Raw genomic sequence first — 10,634 nt, 5'->3', positions numbered from 1 at the left:
TTACCCAAAACTTTCAATCAGTGATTATTTCTTCTGGTATCGACAATATCCAGGAAAACCACCAGAGCTCCTCATCTCTCATTCAGCTTCTGGGGATGTAGCAACTCCAAAATCTGGACTGAAGATTGAAGTGGACAAAGTGCAAAAACAAATCCACCTGAAGATCTCCTCTGCTGCAGTGACAGACTCTGCTGTGTACTACTTTGCTGTGAAGCCCACAGTGACAGGAAACACCAAAACTCTGTACAAAAACCTTTGGAGCAAAGACAACAGAATACTCCACAACATCCACTAGAGGGAGTTACACACTGTTAAACTTCAGAGGTTTGCTATCAAACAGTCTAGATTATTTTCACTTGGAAGAAAAATGACAAACATGACAGTTTCTTCTGACTAAGACAGGAGTACAGAGAGTTGTAATAATCAAGTCTAGAAGAAATAAAAGCTCAGTTGTGCAGTGTGGACCAATCAGTAGAATCTCAGTTTTATTATTATTATTAAGCTGCAGGTAGTTTTGATGCATCCATTCTTTAATGTCAATTAAATACCTTTGCAGGTGGATTAGGCTGTTTAGGACATTTGGGGAGAAGATGATGTATATCTGGGTATCATCTGCATAACAGTGGTCAGACACATTCAGTCCTGGAATGAGTGAGAAAAGGACCCAGAATAGAACCTTGTGTCATATGTGTAGAAAGAAAGCCTGATTGAAACTGATCTAAATTCTATTTTCATTTAAACATTAGTCAACTGATTAACATTCACACACCATTGGTGCAGCTATCGGGAGCAATTTGGGGTTAAGCATCTTGCCCAAGGACACATCAACATGTGGACTGGAGGAGCTGGGAATCGAACCGCCAATCTTCTGATTAGTGGACGACCTGAGCCACAGCTGCCCCATTTCAGATATACTGACAGTTATCTAAGCAACCTCTGTCTGCCTCCTACTGCTTTAGAAATAAAGTAGATATTTACATGAATCACTTATTAAGTTTTCTTCTGAGTCTAAACAAAAACAATCAAAGAATTACAGGAGCTAGATGGTTTTATCACTAACTGTATAAGGTACTATATCCAGGTCAAGGTTTTGTGCCTGGATTTCAGAACATCCAAGAGCATGTGGTTGGTGGACCTCAGTTCTCCAACTGGAGTATGATGATGATGATGGAGTTGTGCTAGGTAAGGAGGCACCAGCCCATTTAAAACCTTAAAAACAAACAAGAACATCTTGAAATCAATCCTGAAACAGACAGGAAACCAGTGGCTTCCAATACTGGTGTAACCACAAGACACCATCAAACAGAATAAATGGACACTTACTGACTGACTTCATCCTCTTTGTTCCCTGTGGGCCATTAGGCCACAATGAGCTCTGTCCCATTATCCTCAGTAACATGTTGAGCTACACCATAAATACACACTGAAGCATTCAACTCTGACATTACTGTTCATTTATATTCTCACACATCATAAACTCAACAGGGCTACACTTTAACAGCTGAAGCTTTGACCAAGTTTACAATCAGCTGATTCATAAAAACAACTCCACCATCTTTACATTTGACCTCTGACAGCTGCAGAGGACCAAAAGACACTAAACTGTCATTTATATTCAAACATTAAATCTCCAGTGATGAAAACATACAAGACAAGCTATGCTAGGAAAGGAGAGAGGCACAAACATGTGTTTAGTGTAAAGTTGTCAGTAGGAGGAATAACACAGGGCTGTGAATGAGCTCTGTCACTGTGATCAGACTCCTCCTTTAAATCCACCAACTTAGTGTTGATGAAGACTAAACAGAGATCAGAGTCTTCTTTATACTCACTGTAGCTCAGAGTTACTCAACACTGCAGATATGACGTCTCTGTTCATCTCAGTGTTGCTGGCTGCTATGTGCCTTGGTATGAACACAGCTCTGTTTCTGTCATATCAATCCAACATTGACATGATTCTTTAACAGCTCACTGATACTGTTTGTTGCTGTTTTACAGAATGCAGAGCACAACAAGACAACGTGCTGCAGCCAAAAAGAGATGTGACTGCTACTGAAGGAGAGACAGTAACACTTGAATGTGAATATAAAACCAGTTCAACAAGTAATAACCTCTTCTGGTACAAACAGGACGGAAACAACAGACCCAAATTCATCCTGAGCCGCATTATACTGGATCAAGGGACCACAGTAGATGAGTTCAAGGAAAGATTTTCATCTACGTTGGATTCAACCTCAAGATCAGTTCCTCTGAAGATCCAGAAGCTGCAGCTGTCTGACTCTGCTGTGTACTACTGTGCTCTGCAGCCCACAGTGACAGGAAACACCAAAACTCTGTACAAAAACCTTTGGAGCAAAGACAACAGAATACTCCACAACATCCACTAGAGGGAGTCACACACTGTTAAACTTCAGAGCTTTGCTATCAAACAGTCTAGATTCTTTTCCCTCATGAGACACAGCTGTGATGAAGACTTTTAGAAATGAATGTAATTTGACATATGAGTCTCCCCCTACTGACTGCAGAGGTGGCTGCATGGCAGAGAGCTGTTTGATTCCAGCTGTGAACATCAGACCAAACACAACTCACAAAACCACTCAACACTTATTCACACTGAACATTCAGTTACAGCATTTCACTTCTGGAAACATGGAAACACTCGCTGTCATTTTACTCTTTTCAACTCTTGTAGGTTGGTATGTTTTTGTCATTGTGTGATATTTTACAAATGATGGATATTTCACTCTGGAACACAACTTTAATACAACATGTTTCCTTCACTAGGTAACACCTTGGAAGATGATTTCTATAGAAATCAGTCAAATGAACAGTCGATCAGTTTGTGTCCACAGAGTAACACTGTACAGTTGACATTTTCCACTGTCTTCTCCTCTCAGCCTCATCAACAATGTTAGTCTAATGGCTTCATTTTCTCTACTTTTTCCAGGACTAATAGCTGGAGACAAAATCTATCCTCAACAACATGAAGTCAGTAAAAGAGAAGGAGAATCTGTCACACTCAAATGTACATATGAGACATCTGAGGATGATCCTGACCTTTACTGGTACAAACATCACTCTGACCTTCAGGCACCTGAGTTTATACTCTGGAAAGGAGCAAAAACACAAGAATATATTCCTGATGAGAATAAAGATAGATATGGATCGAAAACATCAGATACATCAACTGAGCTGACCATACAGACACTAACCCTGGCAGACACAGCTCTCTACTACTGTGCTCTAGAAACACAGTGATAGAAAGTGTAGAAGAGGCTGTACAAAAACCTGAACACAGATATGTGACTACTCTTCAAAGAGGAGGGAAGTGGTATTCAAACCACAGCTTCATATCAGATGGATTCTGCTAATTCCTGTTTTATCAGAGTCACTGTGGTTACAGCTGCTAATGAAACACTGTGGGAGGATTCACATGAGCAGCAAATCCACATCAATGACAAACCAGCTGGATGATGCTTCAAACACAAGACACCATCAAACACAATAGTTCCTTGATCCTTTCTAAACCTTTCCAAGATACTTGCTGTAGTGAACATCTCAGAGCTTGTCACCATCACATCCTCTTTTTATCACATAACAAGAGGGTTGTCCCACCCACTGAGGTTCAACTCAACCAATGAGATTATTTCTGTCTCCAGAGCAGAAATGTTTGAGGAAGTCAAATCCCAATCAGCTTGATGCTGAGGAGAAGGGCTGTGCAGCAGAGAGGCAGTTTAGTTTCTTCATTCTACTGCAGTGGAAGAACATTGATCATCTGCTGTCTGTTTGCTTTCAACAACTCCAAAGACATGTTGCTTTACCTCTTTATACTTTTATCTCACTTTATAGGTGAGTGTTAGAACACAGATCAGAGTCTCATTTTACCTGATGTATTAACCACATATCTGTTTTTCACAGCTGGATGATTTTGTGGAAGTCAATTCACAAACAAACCTGCTGATTGTTCTCCTTTAATCAATCATCTTTATTGATTCATCTCTTCCTCTGCATGTTCTGTTCTTCCCCAGAGTGTAAAGGACAAGACAAAGTGAACCAGCCACCAGAAGATGTCATTGCTACTGAAGGACAGACAGTTACACTTGATTGTACCTTTAAGACCGATTTCACAAATGCATATATTTTCTGGTACAAACAAGAAGTAAATGATTTCCCAAAGTATGTTTTGCAACGTGATACTATTGGAACAGAAGGTAATGCTGCAGAGTTCCCCAAATACAGATTTGATGCTACACTCAACGAAAAATCAGTTCCTCTGCAGATCTCCTCTGCTGCAGTGACAGACTCTGCTGTGTACTACTGTGCTCTGCAGCCCACAGTGACAGGAAACAACAAAACTCTGTACAAAAACCTTTGGAGCAAAGACAACAGAATACTCCACAACATCCACTAGAGGGAGTCACACACTGTTAAACTTCAGAGGTTTGGTATCAAACAGTCTAGATTCTTTTCACTGGAGAGAAAACTGACAAAAGCATGAAAGTATCTTCTGACTAAGACAGGAGTACAGAGAGTTGTAATAATCAAGTCTAGAATGAATGAAAGCTCAGTTGTGCAGTGTGGACCAATCAGTAGAATCTCTGTTTTATTATTATTAAGCTGCAGGTAGTTTTGATGCATACATTATTTAATGTCAATTAAATACCTTTACTGGTGGATTAGGCTGTTTAGGACATTTGGGGAGAAGATGATGTATATCTGGGTATCATCTGCATAACAGTGCTAGGATATATTATGTTTTTGTATTTTGTGACAGACATTATTAGTCAGAGCTGTGAGAGCAGGGAGGAGGAGATTAAGGGAGGAGCAAAACTGTCACTGAAGTACAGAAAGATATAAACTTTCACTGTGGTGTTTCATACTAAACAACACACACAGTTTCTTGTTGTCTTCAAGATGGTGTCAATGCAATCAAGTCTGTTTTCAACTGTGTTTCTGATCACACTAACAGGTAGGAGACACACTTCATATTTACTTCTATTGATGTTTGCTTCAAAACTGAGCATGAAGTTGTACATATTCCTTTTATGAGTCTTTGACAACATGTTATAAAAGAGTTATCTCTTCCTTTAGGTGTCAGCTGTGAAGAACTCACTCCAGTCAACAATGAAGAGTACAGTTTAGAAGGCAGCTCTGTTACTCTGTCCTACAAATACCACAAAGAAGCTAAAGCTAATGATTATTTCTTCTGGTATCGACAATATCCAGGAAAACCACCAGAGTTCCTCATCTCTCATTCAGGAACAGGAACCCCAGTTTTAAATCGAGTACCTGGACTTAATTTTACAGTGAATGACGATAAAACCAAAATGGAACTGCATATGTCCTCTGCTGCAGTGACAGACTCTGCTGTGTACTACTGTGCTGTGAAGCCCACAGTGACAGGAAACACCAAAACTCTGTACAAAAACCTTTGGAGCAAAAACAGAATACTCCACAACATCCACTAGAGGGAGTCACACACTGTTGATCAAGTTTTGAATCTTCACATGTGTGACTCAGCCCTACAAAAGACCCATCTGTATCCAACAATGTGAAAGCTGCATTATGATGGTGACTGCAGCATCATTTCCACAGCTGAATCACAGAAGTGTAACAGAAGGGTTGAATCGGTCGACTCTTTCTCTCTTGATAATGATTCCTGTCTCTCAGCTCGAAGTATCTGCTGATGTACTGATCCCATAGCAGCACTCTCTTTTCCCCACATTAAAATATGTGCACCTCACTGCTGGAAACTCATTGGACCAACTTCAACATGAGGTCACATGAGGTCATGCATTGCTGTGGCATCAACACATTTAGGTAAATATGAGTTTGTCAGCAGGCTGATGGATCTCAGTGTTCAACTGAAACTTAACACAACTGAAAGCCGTGTTAAACTGTGATGAAGTTCATGATATTATTGGTGCTTCAAGAAGCTCTAGAGGGGATTTCCTTGCCCTGCCCACTGAGGTTCAACTCAACCAATGAGATCATTTCTGTCTCCAGAGCAGAAATTTTTGAGGAAGTCAAATCCCAATCAGCTTGATGCTGAGGAGAAGGGCTGTGCAGCAGAGAGGCTGTTTAGTTTCTTCATTCTACTGCAGTGGAAGAACATTGATCATCTGCTGTCTGTTTGCTTTCAACAACTCCAAAGACATGTTGCTTTACCTCTTTATACTTTTATCTCACTTTATAGGTGAGTGTTAGAACACAGATCAAAGTCTCATTTTACCTGATGTATTAACCACATATCTGTTTTTCACAGCTGGATGATTTTGTGGAAGTCAATTCACAAACAAACCTGCTGATTGTTCTCCTTTAATCAATCATCTTTATTGATTCATCTCTTCCTCTGCATGTTCTGTTCTTCCCCAGAGTGTAAAGGACAAGACAGAGTGAACCAGCCACCAGGAGATGTCATCGCTACTGAAGGACAGACAGTTACACTTGGTTGTAAATTTGAAACAACTGACCCAAGTCCATATTTGTTCTGGTACAAACAAGAAGTAAATGATTTCCCAAAATACATTTTGTATCGTTTATCTGGAACAGGAGATAATGCTGCAAAGTTCCCCATAGACAGATTTGATGCTACACTCAACAAGACATCAGTTCCTCTGAAGATCCAGAAGCTGCAACTGTCTGACTCTGCTGTGTACTACTGTGCTCTGCGGCCCACAGTGACAGGAAACACCAAAACTCTGTACAAAAACCTTGGAGCAAAGACAACAGAATACTCCACAACATCCACTAGAGGGAGTCACACACTGTTAAACTTCATGGTTATCAAAAACAAGAGTGTGTCAACATATTAACTCTCATATTGAACTCCACTAGATAACACTATTTAGTATGAATATATATACTACTAAGTACATGAATACTACTAAGAATTGCTTCAGTACTGATGATGATCTGGGGAAAGCAAATTAACTGAATTAATTTTTTGAGGAATGTAATAATATCATGGAAACTATTTTAACTGATGCCAGCCATAGGATTGTAATTGACCCACACAGAATTCAGTCCATCTTTAAACGTGTGTACTAAAAAATCTACTGGCCCTGATGGCATTTCTGCACTGCTCTTAAAGGCATGTGCAGAAGAGCTCACTCCAGTTTGGTGCCCCATCTTTCAGCGGTCTGTGGATTCACACACTGTTCCTGTCCTTTGGAAAAAATCCACCATAGTTCCTGTAGCTATGAAACCGTGTCCAGCTGATAACAGTGATTTTAGACCTGACTCCGATTGTCATGAAGAGTCTTGAGAAATATATGTTGTCTTTGCTTAAGGCAGAAGTAAATTTGGCACTTGACCCATACCAGTTTGCTTTTGGGCAGGGGACAGGTACTGATGAGGCCATCAACAGCATCACCCACTTTACTGCCATGCACTTGGAATGACCTAAAGCATATGCACAGATTGTATTGATTGCTTTTAGCTCAGCTTTTAACACACTTCAACCCTATCTGCTCATCTCAAAACTGAGAGAGAGGAGAGAGCAGAGGAATGTCAACCCTTTTTTAATCAAGTGGTATTTTTCCTTTTTAACCAGTGAAAGTCAGCAGGTAAGAGTTATTAACACCCTCTCAGAGTGCAAATCAATCAGAACAGGTTCCCCGCAGGGTTGTGTCAGCTCCCCAGTCCTTTTTACACTTTATACAAATGAATGTACAAACAGCCACCCAGGGAACCTTGTTTTAAATGTTCTGATGATACAGCCATCCTTAGTCTACTGCACAAAGATTCAAGCCCTTCAGCCTATTTTTCTGAAATACAAAACTTTGTGCAATGGTGTGATGCTCACCATCTCATTTTGAATGTCAAAAAAACTAAAGAGATGGTCTTAGACCCGAGATCAGTAGGGGACTATAGTCCTGTTGTCATACATGACTCACCCATTGAGCAGGTCAGCTCATACAAAGTTCACTCAGATGACACTTTTAGTTGGAATGTCCATGTTGAAAGTCTGTGTTCCTGTTTACAGCAAAGACTGTATTTTTTGTGCAGACTGAGAGTGTATGGTGTGGACAAAAGCATCACGTTTTTATTTTACCAGGCGGTACTAGAGAGCTTAGTCCGATATGGGATATCAGCCAGGTATCACAACCTTACTGCAAAACTGAAAACTAAACTCACTCGTCTGGTGCACACAGCCATGAAGGTGATAGGAAGAAGCACCTATCAGACCAAACTGTTCTAAGGCAAGCCCAGAGGATAGTGACTGAGCCATCCCATATTCTTCATTTAGAATATGAGCTCCTACCATCGGGCAGACGATATAGAGTCACTCTCTGCAAACTCAACCGTTTTAAGAATTCATTTGTTCCAATCTCCGTCAAACTCCTAAACAATGTTGCTTGAGGCCAAACATTGTTCAATCATTTTATAGTGCTTTTATGATGGTGATCTTTCAGCAAGTGTTTTTCCCATTGGTGTGTATGTGTTGTGTACAATGTTATGGGATATGTACAATACTGTTACGTAATAGTTGTTGGGATGTTAAGGCTGGTGATGTACTGTCTGTTGTCATTGTGGCTGTCAAGGCATTTATGGTGGAGTTGCTGAGTCCAAGACAAATTTCCCTAAGCGGGACAGTAAAGTATATTGTATATATATCAACATTGTACCCGTTTCCATTCTTTTTCAATGATAAGAGATTATATATTCCAGTTAAGTCCAGTCATCTTGGCAGCTTGTTTATGAGATGTTAATTGCTGCTGAGATTCTTTACCCCGAAAATCCAAGTGAAAGTCAATCAAATGAAATCTAATCTTGCTAAGCTGTCCGCTCCTCATATTCTGGATCAACCAGCAGGTCAACCCGACTGCAGGCCGACTGAAGCTGGACACAAAGATTTTTTTTGTTGGACTGAGCCGGCAAAACAGAAACTGGCTGCCCTGAACGAGACTGAACACACCAGGGTGAAAAGAAGAGAACAGAGGATCCAACAAAACTGGACTGCAAACAAGGATTTAAATACAGACAAAACTAATAATGGAATGGGAAACTGGATGGGATTTTCTTTTTAATACAAGTTTCTCTGCTGTTCTTTCAGAAGAAGTGAATTCTTGTGGTGTATAAGAGGGATCAATACTGGATCTCACAACATGCTGATGACACATTTTATATGTTCCATTAAAGTCCTGTAATTTCCGCAGCTGGTTCAAACAAGAGACACCATGAAAAATTAACAAGCACTGACTGACTTCAGCATTCATCTATTAAATTACTGGTCATTTATATTTTCACACATCATAAACTCAAGTTGAAGTTTGACCAAGTTTAGAATCAGCTGATTTATAAAAACAACTCCACCATCTTTACATTTGATCTCTGACAGCTGCAGAGAACCAAAAGACACTAAACTGTCATTTATATTCAAACATTAAATCTCCAGTGATGAAAACACACAAGACAAGCTATGCTAGGAAAGGAGAGAGGCACAAACATGTGTTTAGTGTAAAGTTGTCAGTAGGAGGAATAACACAGGGCTGTGAATGAGCTCTGTCACTGTGATCAGACTCCTCCTTTAAATCCACCAACTTAGTGTTGATGAAGACTAAACAGAGATCAGAGTCTTCTTTATACTCGCTGTAGCTCAGAGTTACTCAACACTGCAGATATGACGTCTCTGTTCATCTCAGTGTTGCTGGCTGCTATGTGCCTTGGTATGAACACAGCTCTGTTTCTGTCATATCAATCCAACATTGACATGATTCTTTAACAGCTCACTGATACTGTTTGTTGCTGTTTTACAGAATGCAGAGCACAAGACAACGTGCTGCAGCCAAAAGGAGATGTGACTGCTACTAAAGGAGAGCCAGTAATACTTGAATGTGAATATAACACCAGTTCAACACAACCTAACCTCTTCTGGTACAAACAGGATGGAAACAACAGACCGAAATTCATCCTGAGCCGATATAAACTGGATGAAGGGAACACAGTAGATGAGTTCAAGGAAAGATTTTCATCTACGTTGGATTCAACCTCAAGATCAGTTCCTCTGAAGATCCAGAAGCTGCAGCTGTCTGACTCTGCTGTGTACTACTGTGCTCTGAGGCCCACAGTGACAGGAAACACCAAAACTCTGTACAAAAACCTTTGGAGCAAAGACAACAGAATACTCCACAACATCCACTAGAGGGAGTCACACACTGTTAAACTTCAGAGGTTTGCTATCAAACAGTCTAGATTATTTTCCCTCATGAGACACAGCTGTGATCAAGACTTTTAGAAATGAATGTAATTTGACATATGAGTCTCCTCCTACTGACTGCAGAGGTGGCTGCATGGCAGAGAGCTGTTTGATTCCAGCTGTGAACATCAGACCAAACACAACTCACAAAACCACTCAACACTTATTCACACTGAACATTCAGTTACAGCATTTCACTTCTGGAAACATGGAAACACTCGCTGTCATTTTACTCTTTTCAACTCTTGTAGGTTGGTATGTTTTTGTCATTGTGTGATATTTTACAAATGATGGATATTTCACTCTGGAACACAACTTTAATACAACATGTTTCCTTCACTAGGTAACACCTTGGAAGATGATATTACAGCCAGCAGTGCTGAAGTGTTTTCATCAGAGGGACATAATGTTACTCTGTCTTGTAAATATTCAGTTA

General features: G+C 40.2%; 1 protein-coding gene across 1 annotated transcript; it reads left to right on the top strand.

The window, feature by feature from the left end:
• Nucleotides 1-9,622: 9,622 nt before the first annotated feature.
• LOC128369836 (T cell receptor alpha variable 38-2/delta variable 8) lies at nt 9,623-10,090 on the top strand (the record flags this gene model as incomplete). The annotated part of the gene is made up of 2 exons (XM_053330910.1): nt 9,623-9,668; nt 9,759-10,090. Coding segments are annotated over exons 1-2 (378 nt in total), but the record flags the coding sequence as incomplete, so codon positions are not given.
• Between the last annotated feature and the right edge of the window lie 544 nt (nt 10,091-10,634).

Source organism: Scomber japonicus, chromosome 12, assembly GCF_027409825.1.
Source record: "Scomber japonicus isolate fScoJap1 chromosome 12, fScoJap1.pri, whole genome shotgun sequence".
Classification (NCBI taxonomy): domain Eukaryota; kingdom Metazoa; phylum Chordata; class Actinopteri; order Scombriformes; family Scombridae; genus Scomber; species Scomber japonicus.
Note: the sequence above shows the minus strand (reverse complement) of the source record. Positions and strands in the feature narration are given on the sequence as shown.